General features: G+C 37.8%; 1 protein-coding gene across 24 annotated transcripts in view; it reads right to left on the bottom strand.

Moving 5' to 3' along the window:
- Nucleotides 1-26,872, bottom strand: part of CAMK2D (calcium/calmodulin dependent protein kinase II delta) — a 172,340-nt gene that overhangs the window by 7,964 nt on the left and 137,504 nt on the right. For 8 of the 24 annotated variants that reach the window (XM_089525925.1, XM_089525928.1, XM_089525926.1 and 5 more), the window contains 2 exons: nucleotides 17,184-17,232; nucleotides 1,976-2,051 (listed from right to left, as the gene is read on the bottom strand). In XM_089525925.1, the coding sequence (XP_089382051.1) occupies nucleotides 1,976-2,051; nucleotides 17,184-17,232 (125 nt within the window). Of the gene's footprint in view, nucleotides 1-1,975; nucleotides 2,052-17,183; nucleotides 17,233-22,554; nucleotides 22,597-24,601; nucleotides 24,662-26,872 lie in introns of all 24 variants that reach the window. The other 16 variants (XM_089525907.1, XM_089525911.1, XM_089525909.1 and 13 more) reach the window with 3 other exon arrangements.

Here is a 26,872-nt window from a genome sequence, read left to right as displayed (position 1 = left end):
ACTGTGAAGGGTGCCTGCTACTGAAGTATTTGCCATCTAAACCAGTTACTTCATTCTGTTTAATGGCTGTTTTATTTCTGCAGTGTGGAAGATCTGCATGAAATTCTCCCAATAGGGTTACACTGAAGGCTGTCACTGAGGCACTGACCAAACTCTGCTTAGTTTTCAAGCAAGGATGTTGCATCACCTGCCTTTGTACAATCCCCATAAGGCAATAAACTATTACAGTGGTACTCAAACTTTTTACACTTTGGACTCCACTTGTGGATGTTGCTCTCCCCTTGTGCATATTGCCCCCCCAGTACTATAGGAATAAAAATATTTTGTTTATTTAGTATATGTACTTTCATTAGCACATTTATGTATATTCATATTTTAAATTTTATAAGGAAATAAGTGTTCAAATTAGAACAGCTTTATTTAAGTAAGTCCAATATTTAATTCAACACATGTGTACATTTTAACCATTAAAAAGTTTGAGAAGAAAAGGAGGTGGAGGGATCAAAACCTCTGTCTCATGTCTCTCTTGAGCAACTCTTGCACACACACAGACACCAGGAGTCTTGCCCCATCATTTGAGAACCACTGCATTATTAAGTATTGAACAGTAAGAATCCAACATAGGGTTATTTATAGGATCCATAAAACAACCATATTTCTTTTTATGGGACATTTATACACTGTTAGTAACTGATGTACTTAAACATACTTTGTTTAATCCATGTTATATAATACTTCTACCCAAAATGTTATCTTGAAGTACTGTGTAAAGCAAGCAGTTTCAAAATATGCTGTGCAACTGCCAAGTATTTTTTTAAAAAATCAAGATGAACATAAAAATATATGACACAATGTACAGTGAGTCAAACTCTTGCTCCAACTGTCTTCAAGTTGGAGCTTTATTCATTTGGATTATAATGAGTCAACATGAGTCAACAGTGCAATGCGGCAGCTAACAAGGCCAATGCGATTTTAGGCTGCATCAATAGAAGTATAGTGTCTAGATCAAGGGAAGTAATAGTGCCACTCTATTCTGCCTTGGTCAGCCCCCACCTGGAATACTGTGTCCAGTTCTGGGCACCACAATTAAAAAAGGACATTGAGAAACTGGAGTGTGTCCAAAGGAAGGCGCCTAAAATGGTGAAAAGTCTGGAAACCAAGCCCTATGAGGAATGACTTAGGAGCTGGGGATGTTTAGCCTGGATAAGAGAAGGTTAAGAGGTGATATGATAGCCCTGTTTAAATATTTGAAGGGATGTCATATTGATGAGGGAGCAAGCTTGTTTTCTGCTGCTCCAGAGACTAGGACCCAGAGCAATGGATGCAAGCTACAGGAAAAGAGATTCCACCTCAACATTAGGAGGAACTTCCTGACAGTAAGGGCTGTTCAACAGTGGAACAAACTCCCTTGGAGTGTAGTGGAGTCTCCTTCCTTAGAGGTCTTTAAACAGGGGCTAGATGGTCATCTGTTGGGGATGCTTTGATTTGGATTTCCTGCATGGCAGGGGGTTAGACTGGATGGCCCTTGCGGTCTCTTCCAACTCTACGATTCTATGATTGTAACTCTCAGAACTCTTCAGCTAGGGGAGCTACAGCCCCAAAAAGGAACTCTTCCAAGCTCTGTATGTACCCTTGCACTTTCTAACCCATCCATGCCCAATCTACTGTCTTCCTAATGTGCCGGACTAGAACTCTACTGTTCTGAATGGGATGGGTTCTTCAATGTCCTTGGCTGAAAGGCCACTCTGGTGTTTCCTGTCTGAGATTTCAGCAAGCAAAGCTTGCATTCCTTTATGAAGCATATTAAAATGTCCTCAATGAAGCATATTAAAATATCATATAAATATAAAATATTATGCCTTCTCCCATCTGAACAATTCAGTGGCACCGAGAAGCTAGTTGTAGCCTAGAAAATGAATAACATTTGTACTTGGTGTCTTGGATGGTGTGTGTTGGAGGAAGGAGAACTACTTACGTATAGGCTTCAAAATCCCCATTATTGATAGCTTCAATCAGCTGCTCAGTAACCTTGATAATCTCTTGCTTACGTGCTGAAAACAAAACAAAACAAATGAATAAAATGATACATGGATGAAAAGCACAATGGGAATGAGCCGAAGAAAAGGCTGTCAGAATAATATTTTTAAAAGTTGATGCAACCTTGTTTCCTCATGTTCAATATGACTGTCAGTTAGAGATGCTTTTCTCCCTCCCCTCTCCTTCAACTCCCCCCCCCCCCCATATTACAACCAGAGGAATTGAGTTGCTAGCTTCATAGGTGAGCAATATGAGAACATTTTTCTACTTGTTTAGATATAAAGCATGTCATAGATCTGTAATACATCCATCTTCTATTTGGGAAGAACTTTTGAAATCCTGAAACTTTTCAGAATTATAAACAAAGCAAGCTGGCATAATGTGGACAGTCCCTTACTACGTTTTGTGAATGTGAGCCAAATGTGTCATTTGTAATCACCCTCTCAAATCTAAACATCTTGAAATATCTATAAATTACTGCAATGTCCCCAGGATGGTGAAACTGTTATGGGAGAGTGGCCACAAAACAACAACAATAACAACAAAAAACCCAAAACAAAATTATGAGCAGGTCAGCAACTGTCATGCATAATCCTCTCAAAGTAGTAGTTATGGTTTATGGTCAACCAATGCAATATGAAATCCCAGCCTCATAAATCCGATTATTAAGAGTGGGGGGAAAAGACAGTTAAAGGAAAGTGTCCTTTCCCAGTTTACTTTGTCCCATGTATCTTGTTTCTTTTGTTATTTGGCTACCCCCCTTTCTTAATTCTTTGGGTCGTCATCACTACGACTCTCACCTAGTACATATACTAGCACTCAGCTGCTCTTTTTGACCACAGTCAAATTTGATACTTTTCTTTGAACCCTGTCAGTAATGACAGTCTTTAGCCTTTTTTTTATTGTGGGGTATGATGGTTGCTGGTCATGCATGTGAGTATAAGGGTAGGAGTAATGCTTGTTCTCACAAAAGCAGTAAGAGCTCCCTATCCTAGGGAAAAGCAATGCTATTCCCCCTTTCTCTGAAGTAAAAAAAATACTGGGTAGGGGAAAGTCTCTCATCCAACTGAAGCTGGAACTATAGGCGTGAAACAATATATTTATTCTACTGTATTTGCTGTAAAAATATATGAAGACATGTTCATAGGCTAAAATACAAATCATTCTCTTCTCACAAATACAAGGGATGTATTTGTAACTGTTGACTGGAAATAGGTTGCCGAAAAGAGAAACTTTATACAGAACAATGACATTACCCATAAAAGACTTTAGAAGAACTAATGTATTTGTGGTGAAATGAGGAACTAATATGATCATGTTCAGTACTTCCCATCTGAGGAATTTAGTGTAATAGGATGTGTGGAATAATGTGGGTTTTAAGGAAGCATGTATGACCTGAATATGTGGATGATTTTTAGGATAAGTGAGGTCTAATTACAGTGTGATCCTTTGGGTTTAAGGGAGCAAGCCACATATGCCCTTCCCTGCAGATCTTAAAGCTTTGCAGGATCATATAGGAAGATAGAATATTTCAGATAGTCTGGGCACAAGTCATGTAGGGCTTTAAAGCACTTTGAATTCTTCCTGGAAATAGAGTGGAAACAAGTGGAGCTGTTTCTGGAAAGGGGTTATATGCTGCCTATAACCTGCAACAGTCAGCAACCTGGACCTGTTGAAGCTTCTGAACAGTTTCTAAAGGCAGCAACATGTAGAGTGTGTTACAGGAATTGAAACAGGATGTTATTAAAATATGTATCACCATAGCCAGATAGGATGTCTCATCTCAATAAATGGCTGCAGCTAACACATCAGTTTTAACTGTTCAAACACACTTCTGTACACTGGCAAAAACTGGGTATCCTGGCTGAGATCTAAGTCCAGGAGTACGTCCAAGCTGTGAACCTGAGCTTCATGGAATCCTGATAATCTTTTAGGCAGAAGTAGGCAAAGTATGCCCTTACAGGCCAAAAGCCCCCCAAATGTCTTTTTTCTGCACCCCAGGAAAAATAAAAACAGAAACAAATAGTCTCTGATGAGCTGGTTTGCTGCTGCTTAATCCATTACCACTATGAACCTGATTAACCAAGTGTCAATTACTTTGACCATTACTAGTGTAGATGCAAGCCACACTTTGCAATTGATTAACATAGCCCATTACTTTGCCAACTACATCAAATGGAAAAGCTTGGTGTTACAAGTATTTCAAAGAGTTTCCCAGTCAATATGAATTAAAATAAATTTATAATCAGTTTAATTATAACCAATTCATGCTAGACCTAAATAAACTAAAATTAATACAATGATATTTGATGCATGAAATACATTAATATTTTAAAATGACAGGTTGTGGGGATTTTACCTCTAATAAAATATTGTATATGTTTATAATAAAATAAACATATATATTTCCCCACTTTAAACATATTTTTCTGTTTCTTCTATTTTAGTTCCTCAAAGATCTACTGTGCTTCATTGACTTTCCCTTCGGTCACAACCCCTTCAACGAAAAATGGTACCCACCAGCCTTGCAGAAGTCACCATTCTTGTTGTATGTATCATTTATTGTAGTACTTACTGCACCTTGCAATTTTTGATCTAGGTAGCCACCCTACTGGCCTCAGTTCCTTGTATGTAAAGCTTGAATCATGAACATTTACTCTCTGAACTATGAACAAGTTCAGGAAATGTTTTAAACTTTGCATATTCAAAGTCATCTAAGCAGCTAACATACTTACATGTTATTATTGTTTTTGGGAAACTTAAAATAATTTTTAAAGTGTTCAATTATTTTCATGTTTTGACTCACACACTGTTTCTAGTTATCACTGCTGAACAACTAGGGAAATAACAAGACCAGACATGTAGAACTGGGTTACAAATGGGCAACTTTATTTAACTTAGACTACTGAACTGTTTTCTTCAAGCTCTGCAAAAATGCGGTAGCAATCTAGTGTGGGAGTGGCTGGGGCAGGTGGCAAGCTCCTAAACCACCTCCTCAGCCTCCCTTGGCTGAAACACCTGAGCCCCAAGGGCAACTCATGATTGGGTTGCACCCTAGCTGGCCTGCATCTGGAATGCCAACCCAAGTTCCCTTCACATAACTTATAAGACTTAAGTGAGAGTTTATGTCTTAGGCCAGCCCCAAGGCAAGTCTCTTTCCCTGCCCCTTTAGTCTCAAGATCTAAAGAGGCAGTTTCAGAGACCTAACCTTCACCCAAGAGGGAGCCGTAGGTGTTCACTGATTTATTATATCTCTCCCAATATACACTGGGAAACTTATTTACAACCACACCCTAGCCAATTATCACTGTCCCCAAACAACAGTATGGGGTAGGCAAAAAACCCTTGGAAAGGGGAGAAAATTCCTACCCAGCCCCAAAGTAAGCAGGAAAATCTCACACAGATATAGAGGCAGGAGGCTGGGCCAATGAAACAAAAGAGGGAGAGTGGGAGGGAGGGCAGGCCTTAAATTACCCAGGCCCTGCTCCCACATCTTTCCAAATACGGTGCAGGTGAACCATACTCCATTTAATTGCTTTTCTTTTCTCCCTGAGGCCAGCAAAGTCCTATCCCCTGATCACATTCGATCGGGGGATACGCAGTGCCACTATACAGAAATTTTGAAAAACTAGAGGTTAAGGAGATCACTTTGCAAAAGGAACATGACTAATAGTGTCTCTCACAGCTTAATTTATTTCGGCAATAATGGGACTAGTCTCTTTTACTGCTTTTAAATGCATTAACATTTGTTTAAAATGTTCTGTCAGTTAAGGCCACTAAAATAAGTGACTGTGTTTGCTAGAACACAGAGTACAGCAGGAGAAAATATAAGCAGTTCAACAACCCCAATAAATGTGATTAAGGATGTTATTACAGTTTATGTCAAGACTAACATCATTTCATCCTTCTCTTCTCACATCTATGGAATGACATTTCAATACACAACAACAGCAACAACAATAATAATTTTTAGCCCGCCTCTCCCTGCAGATTGAGGCAGGTTACAGGAAAAATAATAAAATACATAATACAACAAATCATAAAAAAATCACAATCCCCCAACCCACCATCAACCTAAAATATAGTGCATAGTTACAAATTAAAAAAACAATCAATCAAATTACAAATTTGAGTTAAAATTAGTTAAAAGAGTTAAAAGAGAGGCAGATAATAAAAACAGCTATGGACAGATAGGGTGGCCTTTTATTTTTCAGAGGTCAGTCAGTCAGGGAAGGCTTGCCAGAAGAGATCCATCTTGACTGCCTTCTTAAAGGCGTCAAGGGTGGTAATCTGACAGATCTCCTCCGGCAAGTCAATCCACAGTTTTGGAGCAGCTTCTTAGAAGAAGGAAGGGCATGATTAAGCAGCCAGCTTTCTAAACCATCTGCCAAGTGCCCATGCACCAACCAACAATAGCAATGTCAGATATGAGCATGTCAGTGAAGTTATACCATACTCTCCCTCTTCTCTCCACCTGTATGAGTACAAACCATGCAGAAACTGGATTTTGTCTCTATACAATCAGTGTATGGAATATGAGGCCACCCTGATTTACCAGGGCCAGCCTCTTTGCTGCCACCGGGGGGGGGGGGGAGGGGGGGAGATGTCTCTGACAGCTCTTGGCAGGCCTGCCCGGGCTCCCAGCAACCAGCAAGTTTTGCCTTGAGGTGAAAGTTCCTACTACTGGTTGCCCCAGGGCTTTGGGCACACCGAATTGGTTACAGGGCCAGAAAGGGTGGTGCCTCCTTCCTTCTCCCGCCCCTGATTGGTTGATAGGCCTATAAAAGGCCATTTTCACTCATCTCCCTCACCCTCCCTCCCTCCCTCCGGATGCGATGTTGTCATAACGTTTTTGGGGGTGGTAGCATAGGTCCTGGATCTGGTGGGCATGGTTTCCAGGGCTGCATAGCACTGGATTGGGAGCCCTTTGGGATCCGGGAGCGATGAGTGCAGGCGGTGTGGCCATAGCGGGGCCACATCAATTCAGCATCTCACGGTGACAAGGGGCTTAACAGCGAACATAGGATCGACCAGCATGAAACACCAACATCCAGCCAGCTTGGGGGTGTGGCATATGCCCCCAAGACACCTGGAAGCCAGCTTTACATTGCCTGGCTGCCCACACATGGGCTGGCTTCTGGGTGTTCTGGTCGTGTGGCATTTAGATGCTGCATGCCGCCAGAGCTCCTTAAAACCATGGCAGCATGGAAAAGCTGGCTTTTGACAGTGTAAAAAGGAGTAGCTCTTTTTCATTTCTTTTTGGGCCAGCAAAAAGACAGACTGGGGCCACAGCATGAGGGTGCCATGGCCCTAATCTGGCTTTCTCAGGGGCGGCTTCAAGTGGCAGTCTGTTCCACTCCTCAAAGTGTTGCTCATATTGGTAACCTCCTAATAAAACAGAGAAATAACATTGTTACTCTGTTCATATAAAGACTGTTGTGCTTCTAGAATAGATCTTTCTGTGACCACAGCTTTCCATCCTTGATTGGATGAATCATGGACTCAACTACATAGCCAAAAAATTAGTTCATGTAGTAAGTGTGCTTTACATGTTCTAATTGCCTCTTAGTGTATGAATCATGTGACTTTGCCATTTCATTCATTATCATGCCTCAGATTGAAATAAAAGTCTCTTGATGACAAAGGATTATCTAAATAATCTGCTCTTAACACACTTGCAACAAATACAATCCTACTCTTATGAAGCAGAACTGGGCATTCTTATTAGCAAATAGTGATGATCTGTCCTTATATAAAAAGGCATTCTATGTGAATGGACTCAATTGTACTATATGTGACTCAATGTGGAGTTGCTGGATATGCACTGAACTTAATGTAAAACCTACCAAAAGCTGGAAGGGAAAGACTCCTAGATACATAGGCCTGTTACAGACAGCCAAAATAAAGCTGCTTCGAGTCACAGTGGAGGTATGGTATTTCAATGATACATGCGTCCTAAGAGTCCAGAAGCCGCACCAAAGCCACACTCCAGGCTGGAGCGTGGCTTTGGTGCGACTTCTGGACTCAGGACGCATGCATCATTGAAACACCATACCTCCACTGTGACTCGAAGCAGCTTTATTTTGGCTGTCTGTAACAGGCCATAGTTTCTTTTTGGAAGGGATGAGAAAGGCCTAGGTCAGGTGAGTATATTTCATTTTAGCCCTAGGCCTCAAAGAGGCAGGCTGGGTGGGCTTTAGTAGACCTTTATGGTTTCACAATTTATTCCTCCAGCAATCTTTGTGCCCATATTTAGCCTCCCTAAAAGAATCCAGTGCAATACCTACTCCAAAGAAGATTGTCACACAGTCACTTTGCAACTGTACTGGGTTAAAAGAGTACACAAGCATTATATGCCAAAATTTAGGTGTGAATTAATGAGGTCCATACAGAAGAGACTGCTGTTCTTTTTTTTCCTTTTTTTAAAAATGAAGCTACCTATAGAAAAGGAGACAGAAATATTTCTCAATGTGTTCTGAATGACTTTATGTTGATCCCAAATACTTAAACTGTTATCCGTATCGCGGATACTGCTTTCCAGTGTCTGCTGCTTCAAGTGATTCACTCACTAATGATCTAAGAGAAGTTTTAAGATAGCAGATTTTCTCTTCAATTATCTGAGAAGAAAATACTTCAATGCACAATTAGTAAAAATGTAATGGTCTTATTTCCTAACAGACAGAAAAATGAAAACCAATGAGGTCAGCAAATGGACCATCTTGTATCCAAATACACTAAGGGATATGTCTTAACCCCCTCCCCCCCAAAAAATTTATTACCACTCGGTTGTATTAAGATGCCAGGGACCTTGCCACATACCAAAGAAATAATTATTGTTCATATTTTCCACACATACAAAGGTAAATTGTGTTAAGTGACCAGATGTCTGTTGGTGGCAGTGAATGCCACTATTTTTAATTGCCACCACGTGGTAACTTCCAAACATAGCAACTATGTAATTAATGTTGCTGCAAGAACACAGCCATCTTGCTTTTCCCTATAGATTCCTAATATTGTATGGGGATGGTGCATGATCTGGGACATCATATGACAGTGCCTAATTTTCCCCAACTGACAGCTGTAACTGTACTGTGAGCTATATGTGTGCAGAAGCTCAATATGTAAATCAACTAATTTTAACCATGATATCAGCACCCAAATAGCAATATTTGCAGAACGGATGCAATTAAAAATCCCTACATTTGCTATCAGAGGAATGGAAAAAAGGTGTTTCAAAAGAAATGAATTTAACTAGGACTGTATTTTAAATTAATATTAAGTAGAACAGACAAGGGGGGGCATGTAGTAATTCCATTCTAATTAAGCAACAAACCCAATAAATATCTGGATAAATCCAGACCCCGAGAAAGCAGATACAAGATCCCTTAGGCACATATACCAAAGATTATATTTTATATAATTATATATATAATTATAATTATATAATTATATTGGCCTCAGAGGGAGAGAAGAATGCTGGACCTGATCCCCTCCCCATCACCATTCCCTTCTCCTTTTGTGTAGTGTCGTTTTAGATTGTAAGCCTGAGGGCAGGGAACTGTCTATTATCCTCTTTGTTGTAAGCCACCCGGATTCCCAGTGATTGGGCGGCATATAAATTATTATTATTATTATTATTATTATTAATTATTATTATTATTATTATTATTATTATTATTATTATTATTGACTTCTTTAGGGGCACTATGTAAAGGATTACTTTCAGCCTGGGATTTTTGTTCTAATAAATTCTGGAAAAATTCAGAGGAGGTGGGGGGGGGGGAGAATTCCCAGAATTTCCCAGTCAGCACAATAATTTTGTGGCCTCTGTTTCTGAATTTATGCTGAGTCAAACTATTATTATTATTATTATTATTAAACTTTATTTCTATAGCGCTGTAATTATATGGATCCATGTGACTCGTCATGGTCTGTTTCTTGTTTGTTGATAGGTAGAGTCTTAGGGTCTTAATAGGTGTATGAGTTTGGGAAAGACAGGCAAAACTGGGCCTACCGAGTGCTCAAGATGCATGGACTCTGGAATGGTGAATGGGGCTTCAGTACCCTTCCCCCAAGACTAAGCTAGAGTGGGCTCAGCCTTCTTCTGAAATGTTTGCCAAAACTGGGCTGCCAAGATTGCTATGTAGATGCGCCTTCTTGGGAATTATCAATCAGAAATAATAGTAAGACAGCAATTGTTGTTGAGACCCCCTCCCTCAGGAATAACAAAGGCTGCCTGCAAACTATCATCTTGCCCTTCTCTGAACCCACTCCAACACAAGGAAGACGCTTCTACTTAAGGAGATAATGAGCCTGTAAGTTTCTTCGTTTTTAAAGATGCTTCAACAATAATGAATAAAAAAGGAATTTATCTTCATCCTGCAATTGCCTTCAAGTAGTCAAATTTAATCAGAACCTCTACATTAAATTTGAGGTCTCCCCTTAAAAACAGTTCTGGAATCCCTGTCAAGGAATACTCGAAATCACTATTGAAATTATTTTCTCTATTCTCAGAGTCAAAACTTGAGCAACCCAATTATTTTTCAGGATGAGAGGAGGGGGCAGGTCAAGATCTTACAAAGTTCTGTAATTATGACAGCTTTATTTGAAGTAGCACATTTATCTTCACATTTTTTTACAGCTGGCAAAGGAGACAGAGCCCAAACCACAGCCAATATACAGATCTGCTTTCCTAGTGAGGAGGGGTTCTGGGGTTTGATTTCTCAGGCTAGAGAGAGAGGTAACAGTCCTCTTCTTTATCCATCCCAGTGCAGGTATCTGTAGCACTAGTGTCATCTACAAAAGAAAAATGTTACAATACCTATGCAATCAGAAACACTGATTGTTTCTATTTACATATAGAATAAAAAACTTTCTATTTTGGACAGGCAGGGCTAAAAATATTAGGCATTTGCACTATATGATTGAGTGCTTACAATTTTTCTGATACTCCTGAAGTTTGCAGATGCTTTCATTATGGAAGCTGTTATTTTTTTTCTAAACTATTGAAGTACCAAGTATATTTAATAATATATCATTCAGGAGAAGGTGGTAGATAGATTGAACTTTCAACATCTCTTTGCTGATGTTTGTTTTAGCTTAAGGCAGCAGTCTCCAAACCTTGTAGCCCCATCTTTAAACTCAATGTGGATTAGGAGATCTATTTCTTAACACACACAGACACACACACACACACACACACACACACACACACACACCACTATACTGAGATAGTGATAGTAGTGATCCAACTTGGGATAGGTTGCAATCCACTGATGGACCCTGAGGTCCCTCTTAGAGACCAATATATAGGTTTGGGCCTGGATTTACCTGATCCAAAAAATGAAGATAGGCTATAGTTTCTCTGAAATCTAATAATTTTGTCTAAACAGCTGTATAGAAAGAATGGTATATTTTTTCACCCTTGTAGGAGAAATTACACTTGCCCAAAACTCTTCTTCTATAAAACTTTCAAACAGTTGCCAGCTGTAAATGAGTACCCAGCTTGTTGGGGGCAATTAGCTCACAGTTGTAAATCGCTTAGACACTGCTAGTTCAGTATGAAGCTGTATATAAATGAAGCTGTTTGTTTTGTTTGTACAGGAGTCTCATCTGGCAACATTTGGCAATAAGCATACAAACACCATTTTATAAAAATATAATTCCTGCATTCTTTGCTGTTCTTGACAAACATCTTTACTCAAAGAATCATAATAAAATATTTATCCAGTTCAGGGCTAAAGATTAGTAACAGAGGTTAGGTATGGCCACATATAATGACCACATTTTCAAGTATTATTACTTCAACCATTTATTTAAGTGAATTCATGTTGGTCTCATGTAAAGTCAGATTATTTATAGAAGAATACAATTATGAAACTGTTTTGCATAAACCCAATGGTTCTTTTAGAGCATTATTCTCCCATACCATGATGCAAATAATTTTAAAAGTTTCATAGACAGAAGGGAAAGAGAAGTAGTTTGTGTCCTTGCCATTTATGTTTGTGAGAAGAATGACATTTTTCTAACACAGAAAAATATAAATCTCCCAAAATGCACATTTGATAAAATGTTGCACATCCTGTGCTCATCCAAGGATTATTTGCAATCATTGATAATTACCTAATAATTATGCATAAATAAAAGCCAATATGGTTAAATGATACAATTGTGCCATCCTGCCCACACACTTTTAAACTGAACAAGAACATATGGCCTTCCCCATATGGTCCTCAAAGCACAAACCTTCACTTACTCCTCGTATTTTCACATTCTAGGAAGGCAAGCATAGGGTGAAATGCACTCAGCCAGTATATTAAGTGTTGGTCGAGGCTGGAAAATCAACCAGTGTGTCTGGCTTTATTTTCCTCTTGTCTTTCCTGCATAAGGAAGGTGGATGGTGAGTGAAGGACCTCACTAAAATGATTTTAGAAGCTGTAGCAGCACTTTAGCCAACAAATCAGTGATCTAAAGGGCCATATGTCTTTATATCTTGTGGCCTGTGGAGGGGTGAAATAACTATCTGATAACCCTTAGTTTATATTCCACTCTCATAAAAGAATATCAGACTGCATGACAACTGGCCAGTCAGTCTTTTCCCCAAAACTAATTTTGATGGGGTTTGCACAAGAGACATTTTCTGTAGAAAATATTTATAAAGTGGATTCCATAAGATTTCCTGTCTAAAAATAATGTTACATTTAGTCATAACAATTCTATGTGCTAATATACACTTTATGTTATCTGCAAAAGTTACTATATATCTCTTTCACAATAACTGGATATTTCAGTTCTACAGGATAGCTATGTGCCACTAAGACTTTGTTTTGTGAGGTTTCATTCTGATGAAAATCGCATCTCAGAAATGTTTATTTTCTTCCTTACTTCTGTATAAATGTTTGTTCTTTGCAATTAATGGATGCCTCTAATGTTAAAAAAAATACCATAAAAATATTTCTCAGAAAATGCCAGCTACAGATGTTGGTGAAACATCAGGACCCCCCCCCCCTTCCCATAAAATACTATAAAAACATATCATCTGAGTAAGCTCTGCAAAAATCCCTCAAAGAGTATCAGATTCTATTTCCTTTAAAATTTATCCATACAACTTCACCATGTTTAAATTTTCTTCATCCATAAGAGATTTCTGCTCCTCATTTCATTATGAACCTGAAATTTCTACTGCATATGCATATGAACTGAATGTTATATTCTTTAACTGAAACATCCTAACTTCTATGCTTTTAAAAGTAACTGATTCAGTTATGTTCAACTTTCATCAAGGAATTAGTGTATGATCAATCAATACAAAGGTGACTCTCTTCAGGTTTTTAGAATGAATACTTGTTAAAGCCATTGCAGCAAAAAGCTTACTGGATGAACGCTAAAGAAGAATGCTGCATAAATGTTGTACAGTAATGTCTGAAGTAATGTTGTACAGTAGAGGGAAAGAAGAAACACATGGATGCTACTATAGCTTTCTATCTGAGAAGTTCTAAATTTCTGTTTCAATCTCTCAGAAATCTCTGCCACACTCACCAAACTACAATTACTATCATTCTTTGGCATAGAAAAAACACAATGGTGTTTAAACAAGTAAGTCTGCAGTGTAGATCTCACCTGTACTTTTGGTTTGTTTGTTGTGTTCTTTTAAGTCTTTTATGACTTATTGCAAACCTAAGGTGTCCCTATCATGGGGTTTACTTGGCAAGATTTGTTTAGAGGAGATTTGCCATTGCCTTACCCTGAGGCTGAGAGTGTGTGACTTGCCCAAGGTCACCCAGTGGGTCTCCATGGACAAACTGGGAATTAAACCTTGGTCTCTAGAGTCATAATCCAACACTCAAACTACCATGCCACCCTGTACTAGAACTCTTCAACTACTCAGGATTATAACATAAAAATGTGGATCTAAAAGAAAAAGAAAAAGAGATGACTTGCTTTTTCTTGTAAAGGAATAGCATGTTCTAAATATCACAAATATATGCATAATCACCAAGCAGTTCAAAGGCCAGACATGCTCTCCGGTCATCCACTCTCCATTAATCTCTCTTCCTGATTACCTACAACAGCATTAACTACTCCCCCACCCCACCTCAAAAGGCCACAACACACACAGGTGCTCTGATGTAACTCATGAAATAACAAACACTAATCCTTTCCAAATGCATGAATGCTTTGACAGTACATAAGCTACAATGGCTGATAATCTTCAGCTTTTGGCACAATAAATTAGCTATCTACTGTGGTCCTTTTGAAAGTGAATTTGTTTCAATGAGGCCTGTCTAGAATGACATGGAGGTGCCCAAATTTCTATTAGTTTAAGGAGACAGAATAACATGTACAAAGAAGAAAAGACAACAGATTCATCAAAATCAATACAAAGATCTCTAAACTAATTACTGTATACACAGTTGCTTCACAGGAACTTCTGACTTTTCCAGCTACCGTGTTAGGAAATTTGAACTAAACCATCTTTGCAGGCTGAACAATTTCATAAGCTGGCTCATATACCCGACACAAAAAGTCTAACCAAGGGGAGCGGGGAAAAGAGCCATTCACCTATGTATGCAGAAACCTATCAAGCCACAGAACAGCAATAAACTGTAACCAGGCCAAGTCTCAATATTGTATTTCCAGTGATTACTTTATTACTGCATTATTGGGATGGATTAAAGCAAATGAATGGTGTGCATCTCTCAACTTACATAAAAGAGAGGAAGGAGTGGACTGGGGAAACCCAGATTCATGCAAGTGATTCTGTGAATTTGTAATTTTCTTGGACTTTGCCGCCGAATGGATTGAAAGAAACACAACATATGAACAAACAAAGATGAGGAGGTAGAATATGATCAGAATCCTCAGGAGACACAGGCAGCAGGAACGGCGGCTGGGACACAACAAAGATGGTGATTGGTAAGATGAAGAAGCAATGGGAGAAGAGGAATGGTGAGCAGAATATGACACCTGAATGTCACCCTCCTTTCTTGGAGCTGTATGTGGGGCATGGAGGTGTAAGGAAAAAGGAAAGGAAAGCCAAAACAAAAAGAAAACAAAGAAAATGATAATCACTTGCAACAAAATAACATTTCTGAGCACACAGCAACACCACTAAGAATTCTTTTGTGGGAAAAGTGGCCCACTCTAAAGATTCACCAAGCATATCCCTGGTAAAATCCCAGCAAAGGAAGAAGATATCCTCAGTCTGCTTCAATGGTATGCACTCTTTACACTGATAAACTGACAGTCACATCAAGAAAGAATTCACCATACTTTAAATCAGTTTTTAAATAACCTTTTTGGTCCGTTACTATTAACTGAGGCTAGTGAAACAAACAAACAAAGATGTTTCTAAATTTAGAGTTGGACTCATAAGACATCTGCTGTGCCGATAAAGTTGATTCACAAACCACTAGAGCAGTCATATATATATATATATATATATATATATATATATATATTAATAAGACTACCTCAGGTTTTATGGCCCAAAGACAGCAACATCTGGTATATTTTTAAAGATGTATTTTCAATGATACTCATGTTTTGCATAGCTGTAGTAGTGGGGCACTGAATCTGCACTGAGTTAGTTAACTGCTGTGGAATTCTACCCATCGCAAGGTCTTCTTGTGATCATCGATAGTTGGGGACAAAATAAAAGTGAAACACCTGGGAACTAGTTATTTGGGATTGGTAGCCCATAGTTAATTGCTGCATTTTATGTGTATTTTAGAGATTTTGCCTCACTTTGGATTTCTATTTGCAATGACAGCTACATTTTCCTCAGTAAATCAAGATTTAAACGGTGCACTAAATGAAACATATCTTCTGTACCAGAGAGCATTTCCCAGTTCACAGAGGAAAATAAGAATGTCTGAGTGAGCATGGACAAAGCATCTGAGCTCCATGTAGAGTTTTGTACAGGGCACAGAGTGTTAAAATAAAGAAGGTAAGGCACGTCTATATTTAGAAAAAAAATGGATATAATTATGGTACAGGAACATACAGGATTCTACAGCATTAATCACCAATTATATCAGTTGTGTATTTGCTTTTCCTTGGAAAACACTATGCTAATTTGCTTAAGAAAGATGAAGAAACAAAGAATACCATGAATGTGAGTCAGCCATTTGAATTTTTATATATATATATATATATATAGAGAGAGAGAGAGAGAGAGAGAGAGAGATTATTATTTTGCATAATCTACCAAACATTCTAACTAGCACATCCACAGACCTCTTGAAAAGTAACTTTTATAAATTTTGAGGAGCATAGGCATGCTGAAGGATGGCAAAAAGAAAGCCCTAGATTTCAGGTGGGGAACAGAGTAAATCAACTGAAAATTCTATCCAGAAGTATTCAGATATTTACTTCCAGTTTGCACTTAAGGTTCTTGTGTTTAATTTTAAAGTACCGGTATATTTTGGGAGTGTTATATGCACAATGGCACTCAAAGTGGTGCTTGGAGACATTTCATGGACTAATCTTTGGTAATTTTCATTTTTAAAAATGGGAGACTGGGAGGTTTTGGGGGACCCATGGAGTTGCAAAAAAGGGCCCAAGTGGCTTGTAGACCACATTTCCCCCACCGAAGTCCTAGATGCAACTTATGAAAAAGAGGGAAATTAACTTATCCAAACAATGCCAGAAATTTCTTGTGTTCATTTCCACATGTACTCTGTGATGATATTTCAGAAAATAAACATATTAAATTGCAGATCTAGAACAAAATATAGTGGTGATGATACATTTTAACATTCTCTAACCCATAAGCAGTTCTATCTTATTTTAGCCCTGACCCACAAATCCAACTCCAAACAAAATGGCTAAGCTGAGAACTGGGGATGATGATGATACAAATGATGAATTAAAAAAAGTAGTTTCTATAGCTCTGAAGAATTACAAATTATAGCATTTTAACCTTTTGAGAAATCTGTAAATGTCAATATTTGTTGCACGACTTTACCTGAACTATAAAAAGAGTGAAGGAGGAATATGATTTATTTCTAAATAAATACATGGCCACATTTTCTGGAGATTATCAAGAAAGTCTATACTGAAGGTATTACACAAATACAATTCAGCAAGAGTAAATGCTAAATTATGCAACCCACTGCATTTGCATAGATTTACTGATATCATACCTTTCACATCTTCATCTTCAATGGTTGTATTGGAGCTCTCTGTTGATTCCTGTTGAGAAGTGATAGAGAAATTCATCAGATGACCTTCTGTTTTTAACATGTCACTTCATATTTGAAACTGTTGTCCCATTCATCATGCAAAGCAGAGAAGCAGATCACATGACTACAAAGAATAATACAGAATGACCGTTTCTACCCAAAACCAAATGTCAAATGGTTCCATCCAGTTTGGAAAGGAACATTTAAGGAGACACATTTCCTGTTCTTTTTCAAAAAATGTGGAAAAATATTATTATGAAAAATGGTTTAATTTGGTTTTTCTTAAAAACACTTTGCTACTTTTTAGACACAGGGTGATGAATTACATCAGCTGACCATCAGAACTGGCAATTTCATGCTAAAGGATAGAGAAAAAAATGTTCTATGTAGAAAAATGCCTTGAATCAATTTGCAACCCATTTTAGAATCCACTAATTAAATTATCATTGTGGAAAATGCTTGCACTGATTTCACACAGATAAAAATGCAATCCAATGTGAGACTGATATTGCCAGGATCCAAATAATGGTGCCCCAAGAAGTCCATTTGGTTGTGCTCACAGAGATTGTGTTTCTCAAACAGTACAATTCCTCCCTTGTTTCTTCCCATGCACTTTTGAAATGGAGGGGATTTTTAAGGGTAGTTCATGATATGTCATGGCTGTCTGCTGTTCAAATAAAAAAGATAAATAAAATATTTTAAAAAGAAAGACATCTGACTCGGAGGTTTGGAAAGTATAACTCAAGTTATGAAGGTAGCCTTTACAGTCTGACAACATGTGACCAGAATTTGTAACAGCTATTTTTGAAAAATAAATTACCCGGGAAGTTTAAAAAGAGTCATGTGCTAGGTCAGATAATTTATCTTTGCTTGTTTTGGGGCTTTACTGTAGTTTTTATTTTTGCAGATTTATGCAGTTTGCAAATTGTTTGTTCTCTGGGCAGCTGCTTTCAAAAATTCACCATGGTGTCAAAAAGCCAAGCATCTCTGATGGCTGCCAGAGTTGTATGCATTACAAATAACAAAACTGAATTATGAAAAATGAATTAATCTATACACTTTAAAGGACACTGTCAAGGATGGAAAAAAATCTACCCACTTTAGAATGGGTAGATCTAATAGTGGATCAAACGCAAGCTCATATACAGAGATACTGGACAAAACACCTGGGGCCAATAAGATTAATTTTTAGGTCAGGAAGCAAGTCTTATTTTCTCCTTATTCATGCTACAAGCAACTAAATAAACACATGCAGATAGGCTACTGAACTATATTAGGGGGCAGTAGTTCAGCATTACACTTTTTATTTTTAATCAGAAAGCTGGCTCAATTGTTTCATATGTTCCATGATTTCTTATGAAAAGGACATATAAATGCTCCTCAAACACCTTGATAGTGTCCTTTCATTTTATTTGTCTCCACAAATCTAACGTAAAGGCTGAATGTACTATCAAACAATTAAAGGACATGAAGTATGCACACTAATGAACATATCAATGAGTTTTACCAAACATCTGCCCCACTGCACAATATAAACTATCATGCTCTGTTTGGTGTTATAATGCTGAAGAGTCAAGAGGCAAATGGATGTTGTCATGCTTCACAGGTTATATAGCACACTCTTAGAAATATCCACAATACTACACATAAAAGCAGAAGAAATTCCATGCATCACCTCACAATCCAAATCCACAGAAGCATCCTTTTCAACTATGCTAAAAAGCATTTTGTTTAAGTGATGCACATTAACATCAATTTCCCCCACAAATGATTTTCTTCTCCATGTTGAGATTCATTTTAGTTTTCAAGATATGGGGAACACATTTGTATCAATTTTCTATAATTATTCAGTGTATTGTCTCATTTGATTTTTGCGGTCAACTGAATATTTGATGTTAGTGAAAATGTATGCTGTAAGCCGCATGTTAAACATAAAAGCAAAATCCGGTTCACAAACAAGTAATGACAAAATAAATCATCATAAGCGATCATATATACATATGCACAACAGAGGCAGTAACACAAATATGAAAATGAACTGGAAATCTAAATTAGGACTGTGTAGCTAATTGGGCTAAATCCTAAACAATGAATTGAATCAAACTGATTTGGGAAAGGGTATGTACTAGTTTCAGATTGAATCAGGTAATGGTCCAATTTGGTTATAGAGTGCAACAGTACAGTGTGAAGCACCACAGATTGACCCCAAGGTCTGGATGTTTAAAGTGCGAAAAAACACAAACAGTTTGTGTCTATGAAGAAAACACCAAGGTAGTGTGATGCAGAGATGGAAGAGGTCAGCTGTGCTTTGCTCGGTGACAAAACTCCCCAATTACAATGCTTTTTTGGAGGGGGAAATGATGTAATATTACTGAAGTTCTGTAATATAGTCAGTTATCTCCTCTGATATCTCTTTCTTCATTTGTTTGATTTAGCTGTGCTGGCAGTGGAGTGTGACAAAGCTGCAGTGAGGAGTGGGTGACTACAGGATTTATTGTCATATGAGCTGGTCTCTCAGTGTTTCACTTTTTAATTGCTTTTCTTGTTACACTTGCCCCTCTGTTTTTGTGGACTTGGAGTCCACATCCCTTGTCCATTCGCAGTCAGCAAATAGAGGGGAATAAAATGGGGCATGCACCTGGGGGAGGGGGGCGCCCCATTATTTTCAATGGGACTTGGATATTCGTGAGTCACCATTTTTGTGGGGTTGTGTCCGGAACAGATCCCCCACAAATTGGGAGGGGTGACTGTACTTTGTTTATGAGTCTGTGTTTTAGCAAAGTCTATTCTCCCATCTGCCCACCCCATGACATCTAATTATTGTTGTTAGGTGTTAGATGAAAGGAAGGCCAATTGAGTCACTATACAAAATGTAGTGCATTGTTTGAGGCCACTTTGCGTTGGAGCAGAACCTTGTATTGCTATCTGCCTTCACTACAAGCAAGGATAAATTGCCACAGCATTATAGCACTGTTGTTGTTCTCTGCCTTCAAGTCGTTTCTCCCTTATGGTGATCCCAAGGCAAATCTATTATGGGATTTTCTAGGGCTATGTGACTCGCCCAAGGTCACCTGGTAGATTTCCTTGGCTGAGCTGTGAATCAAACTTTGGTCTCCAGAGTTGTGGCCTAGTGCTTACACCACTATACCATGCTGGGTCTCATAGCACTAGCCTGCCTCAACACCTTAAAAGGCAGCACCAAGTGATGTTGCTCCGAAAAGTCCCAGCAGTCAGGTGGCAGAAAGAAGACCTAGACATCAGGAACAATATCTGTTTCTCCTTGTGTCCTGATGGGGTGAGGTGAATATGGGGCCATGATAGACATATTTCCACCAATTCCAGCAAAAACCATCAAATGTCTTAAGAGGGATATCTCCAGCTGGTAAAGAAGCTTCTCACCAACTCCACCATTCACTATGTCATAAAATGCCAAGCCCTTCAATTTCATCATTTGGACTGCTGAAAGAACACTGAAAAAATATTTTCTTCTCACATAAACTGTGATATAATTATCATATATATATATATATATATATATATATATATATATGAATTGTTTTTAAAGCAGTAAACTTTATAAACAATTAGTGTTAAATGTCCTGTAGTTAGCTCTCTACAATATAGCTGTGTTGATCCTCTGTGTTTACCATAACATCTTATGCAAATGTATAATTAAAAAAAATATTTACTCTGATTTCAATTTTTCAGGTCAAGGCAATGGGGGATCCCTCTTGTCAAAGCTGCATTCAGACTTGGATCTGGACTGTAATGGTTTCAGTCCACATCAAACTATATCAAATAAGGCTCAGATCCAAATCACTGAACTGTGCTTCAAACCAAACCAGGCACTCCATACACAGCCCTAATCTAAATACCATAAACTGAGATTCAAGCCTGAGAACAGCCTGTAGTGTCGATATTAGTGCACAACTAGTATCCACATACACAAATGATGATAACAACAAAACATTATGTTAGACAAATCAGACAAAAACATTGATGTCCAAGCATTTATCATTTTTAATTAGTGAATTATGAGGCATCAGTTATGGTATTCCCTAATCCAGGGATAGGCAACTTGTTCAAGCTGTGTCAGAAATTTTATTGATAATCACATTTTGAAATACAACTTTGTAGCAGTGAGAAAACACTCAGAAATGCTTTGTCCCCCTATCCTTACAAGAGTTGCTAATCCCCGGATTCTAGCAACAACACATAGAATGTCTCTCAACAGTTGCATAGCAACTGTTTTCAATAGTTTTTTCCAACTCCATGCAAGCAATAATCATTTGAGATGCAATACAATGCAACACACCCAGCCATCATAAACATCACGCAAAAGAAACAAATGACCAAAAAATGCAATAAAATAATGGATCGGAGAGGACATTTTATGCCACCCTAGGTGTCAGCAGCTGAACGATGTTCTGAAAGAAGTCTGATGTTCAATGCAGAAGTCACATTAGAGAACATTTGTGGTGAACAGTAGATTCACATGTGAGTTAAATTCCCACTCCCTTCCACTGAGTCCCTTACAGTCTTCTGGACAGCATTGTTTTTGGTCTGTCACCAAGATTTGGGGTTAACCCACCTTTGATGAAGTTCAAAATAGAACAGGTAATAAAATATCCTTCTCATTTCAAACAATTGCTTCATTTGTGGAGCTGCTGCATGCCCACTGGGGAAAAGTTATGAAAAAGACATGGAAGAACACTTGAGCACATGTTTATGTTTAAATACAGAGGACCATATCTGTTTTATCTTTATGAAGACTGTGAGTGTGGGCACCTAGTAGGATGCACAAACATATTTATTTGTAGCCTTAAAATTAGCCAACTTAAAATTACCAGAGTGCACTCAAGCAAAAAAAAAAGTTTTAAAAAGTAGTGTGCAATCACCATTTTACACTGCAGTCCATTTTACACTGTCATGAAAGCGGATGCGGAGAAAAAGAAGATAGGAGTATTTCCAATTATGCTTTTCTTGAGCTTCCATAAATGTTGGATATGTAAAGCCTTGATGATACTTTATATAGCTGAGGAAAATCTTCTTTTTTCTACTCCAGAACTTTATGTTTGGGGTCATAAGCCCCACATGAACACCAGAAACAAAGAATGGCTCCTATCAGAAATGATACCTTTTCAACTTCAATGGACTTGTTGGAGTTGAGGAAAGTGCTCAATGATATAGTTCAGTTCGACCCAAACATTCCTCTACAGGATTTATTAGATAAGTTAATATCTAAGGAATATGCTAAGGAAACACTCTGGTTTGGAAGACTGAATGGAATGTGGAGTTTGAAAAGAGAGAAGCATTGGTTCTATCTGAATACCTTATTTCCATCTGGGTTGTGGATTACAGTAGTTTGGGGCTCCTGAGTGAGAACAAAATAAAGAGAGAAAACAGTTCTCAGTAAACAAATTTCTCGTTAGTGAGAGGGAGAATGAGAAGAGCCAGATGAGAAATGTTAAGCACTGGCAAGAGCTAAAACAATGTTAGCTGCTGCCAGATGATGAAACTGGCAAGAAAGACCACCATATCTACTGTAGCAGCATGCAAAGACCTTATTCATCATTGACCCACAGACAGGGCTTTGCAGCTCTGAAGATCTAGATAGGGACCAACTCCATAATGTTCAAATTGTTGTCTATATTTTTTATTTCTTCCATGTTTTAAGTGATAGTTTCTATGGGGGAACACTTTAAAAATCAATTCTAATGTACAACCCTGAACACCCCTAATTTCATCAGATACTGCAAGGTTAGGCAGGATTGGGCTTGGTTAATATCTGAATGGAAAACAACCAGAGAAAACTAGGGACCTTCAAGTAGGGTTAGGAAAGAATAATGTGTGAAAACCTGGAAGGTCACTGCTAGTTAGCATTGATGGTGCTGAGCTAGATGTATCAATGACCTTATTCTGTTTAATACAGTTTTCTATCTTACTGTGGTTAACTGTGTTAGTGAACTGACTAAATCTCCTTAACTTTTTATTGCAGGAAGATAGAAAAAGAAACACAATGGGTAAAACAGGTTCATACAAAGATATATGGAAACTTACGTATAGGGCATCTTGGGAACCTATGAAGGGGTATTATCTCATACCATAGAAATTAACAGGAATAATGGGGGAAAGGTGTGATTTTAGAGTTTTAAACTTCTCCATCCATCATCACAAATTATCTCTAAGGTAGGTAGTACACATTTTCATTTAAGCAATCATTTCAAACAAGGTTGGGTAATTCTGCAGCCCTTCAGGTGCCACTGAACTACAACTCCTATCAGCCTCCAGAATATCTAGAGTGAAGGATGCTGGGAACTGCAGTCCAACAACATTTAGAAGGCCACATAAGTTGCCCAAATTCATGCACAATTCATGCAAAGGTATTCAAAAATATCTGGTAGATGAAACCATAAAGGTTTTTAGATCATACCAGTGCTCAGTTAAAACTGAAGGTTTTCATAGAATCACAGAGTTGGAAGAGACCACAAGGGCCATCCAGTTCAACCCCCTGCCACGCAGGAATTCTCAATCAAAGCATACCTGACAGATGGCCGTCCAGCCTCTGTTTTTTTGTAATAATTAGAGCCATAATTATCATAAATCTTAAAAGGCATTTCTTCATATGGGTTTACCAAACCATGGAAAGTGGAATGTTTCTGACAATCTCGAAATTAAGGGACAGGACTTAATTCTGGAGCTTTGTTGCACTGCCTTGAGAAACTAGAATACTTAACAGAAGCAAGGTTCTGATATAAATAGGCTAATTCATTAGTTATCCATTCCCCACAGAGACTATTATAGCACAATGATTCCTAGGTATTAAAGGATAGCCATGGTATGTAACAAGCTTTAGAGCTAGGTGCCTCTTGATCCCAATAAGTGAAGTTTGCAAAGTCCTGCTGAGAATGTAAAGAATGAGAAGCTGAATAAGGTCCACTTGATTGTTGCCTAGCAATAATTTTGTTAGCTCTCCTTGACTTTGATAGTCATCTTAATTTTTTTTCCAAAAATGATTTTTTTGGAGGCTCATTTATAAATATTGGAACAGTTTATCAGGTGAAGAGCTAAGGGCAACACAAAAGCGCATTCTATTCATTTTGTGACACAGCATGCAAAAAAGTTCAGCTATGGCTACCAATGCTACTGCACAAGTACATCCATTTTCCATGTCATTTTGGATAATTAGAAACACACTTTCTCACAATGAATCACTTTTTAAAAAACAAAACACAATCCCCAGTTCACAAGAAAAAGAGGAAAAGAGTTTCAAATACTGAGAAAATAAAGAAGGAATTAAATGAAAAGGAAAAGTGTGGGAGGGAAAAGAATGGGGTCATCAAATGCAAAAACAAGTTGAAGGAAAAAGCCAGGTATACCAGCGCTGGGGTAGGGATATTGTCTTTGGGGCTGGTTACCACGTTGGTTTTGTTGTTTATCTGTAGGTATGCAGAAAATAGAAACAAACAAGGCTTAGACCTTTCACAGCAGCAAATCATATCTATATCTCCCTATATAGAACACCTATACACAGATATAGATATGGAAATAAAGACCAACAGAATGGATTTATAAAATTAAAAGGAACAATGTCATCAGATTTAATAAAGAAATATAGCAGCTCCTCCCAATACAGTTCTAAAACATGCTGGAGGTGCTATATAGACTATGGTTTCAACTATGTTGTGAAGAGGGTTTTGAAAGTACCGTAGTTAAAACCAAGCAACAAGCAATTAATGCACGTTTAGAGAGAACAGGCCTACATTTCCAAAATCGTCATTTGCCACCTCCCACATAGGTGTAAGATCCTACTAAATGTTCACCATGTTGGAGTTAAGCTTAAAAGCAAATTACATCGAAGACCTGTATTTTATAATTTTATATAAGTCTCAAGCTGTTTTAAAGTTGTTGTTGCGTACCTTCAAGTCATTTCTGACTTATGCTGATCCTAAGACAAAGCTATCATGGGGTTTTCCTGGAAAGATTTGTTCAGAGCATGTTTGGCTTTGCCTTCCTCTCAGGATGAAAGAGTGTGATTTGCCTAAGGTCACCCTGTGGGTATCTATGGCCAAATGGAGATTCAAACTCTGACCTCCAGAATTGCAATCGAACACTCAAATCACTACACCGTACTGGTTCTCTGTTCCTGGCAAAATTACGTCAATACCTCCTCTTGCACATTTACACTGAAATGCATTTAGTATTGCAGAAAAAAATATATGCATTTCATTTTGTTGTAAGTAGTCTTCTAAAATGAATTATACAGGCAGGATAAAATCATTAAACAATAAGTAACTCTGCAGAGGTAGCTGTGTTGGCCATTTAGCAAATTCAAACAAAATTTCATCAGTGATGCCTTTATTGGCCAAGAGAAAAATGGGAGATGCCTCCATGTTTTTGATTCTTGAAAAATCTATTTTCCTCTGCCTACAAGAGGCCTGTGGCCTCACAGGAATGGAGACAAATTGGATTGCAAGAGAAGAGCCCTGTTTATATGCAAATGGACTTTAAATTTCTTGGATTTTAAAAAAACTCCCAATTTCTACATGGCCAGAAGGAGGAGGAGCCAGCCTGCAAAATTTATCCTCCTCATACCATCTTAACTAAGGACAGAAACAACAAAATGCAGGCATCTTACTAACATCTCCAATTTTTCTCTTGTTTGGTTTGTAACATCTTGCCTGATGAAGAAGCCAGTGGAGCTTCAAAAGCTTGCAACAAGTATATTGTGCATTTCGGTTGGCCAATAAAGGCATCACTGTTTGGAGCAAGTAACTTTATTACTTTAAAAGACTTTTGCTAACTAAGTTAGCATTGCACCTTACAGCACAATACAACATACTTCTCTTTGTGCAGACACAATTGGAACTTGAACCAAGGCACAAAATATATAGTCAACAAAATGTTGGGTATTATAGTGCATTAATTCTTGCTACCTGCATTAATTTTTAAAATGTACTAAGACTGATCATACCATAACTATTATTTGTATTATTTTTGGAAGTATCTGGATGATATATGAGCCATTACATTTATATATTTTTTGAATAAAATAATTTGGTATTTTGTGATGGGTACATTAAAATGGTTTATGTAGAATGATGGATATGGTTATTTAGACCTGAGGCACAAAACTGTTCAATTTTCCTATAAACAAGTTAATCTCTAAGTATAAATGACATTACGGATGGCTACTAAACTAAGAAGTACATAGCCATGCACAATATATAACACATGCCACTTTCAGTATTTCTAGGTGGTAGGAATATGGTGTATAAATAAAGATGAAGATGACAATGATGAAGATGATGAAGAAGAAATAATGAAACAATTTTTTCCCTATGGAAGAAAATCAATTATTTTTATGGCAAAAAAATCAGATCCAAAAGCTTATGGAACAGATGTTTTAGCTATAATGTAAATAACTGAGTAATTGAAAGCTTGGTTCCGTTTTTTTCCTTTGAAGGACTAAGCAAATTTTAATTACAGTTGCAATTAAAAAGATTAGGTGTGATGTATCTTTTGGTGAAAAGCTATGCATTCAATTTACCAATTCTAGCTGTAACAGAACTAAAGCAACAGGCAAAAAGTCAGAGCTACATATTACTAAGATAGAAAGTTAAGCTGATCAGCAATACAGAATATTTACT

This window comes from Sceloporus occidentalis, unplaced genomic scaffold (assembly GCF_023333645.1).
Source record: "Sceloporus occidentalis isolate IW3139 unplaced genomic scaffold, rSceOcc1.0.p SCAF_5, whole genome shotgun sequence".
NCBI lineage: Eukaryota > Metazoa > Chordata > Lepidosauria > Squamata > Phrynosomatidae > Sceloporus > Sceloporus occidentalis.
This window is presented reverse-complemented; position numbering and strand designations above follow the sequence as displayed.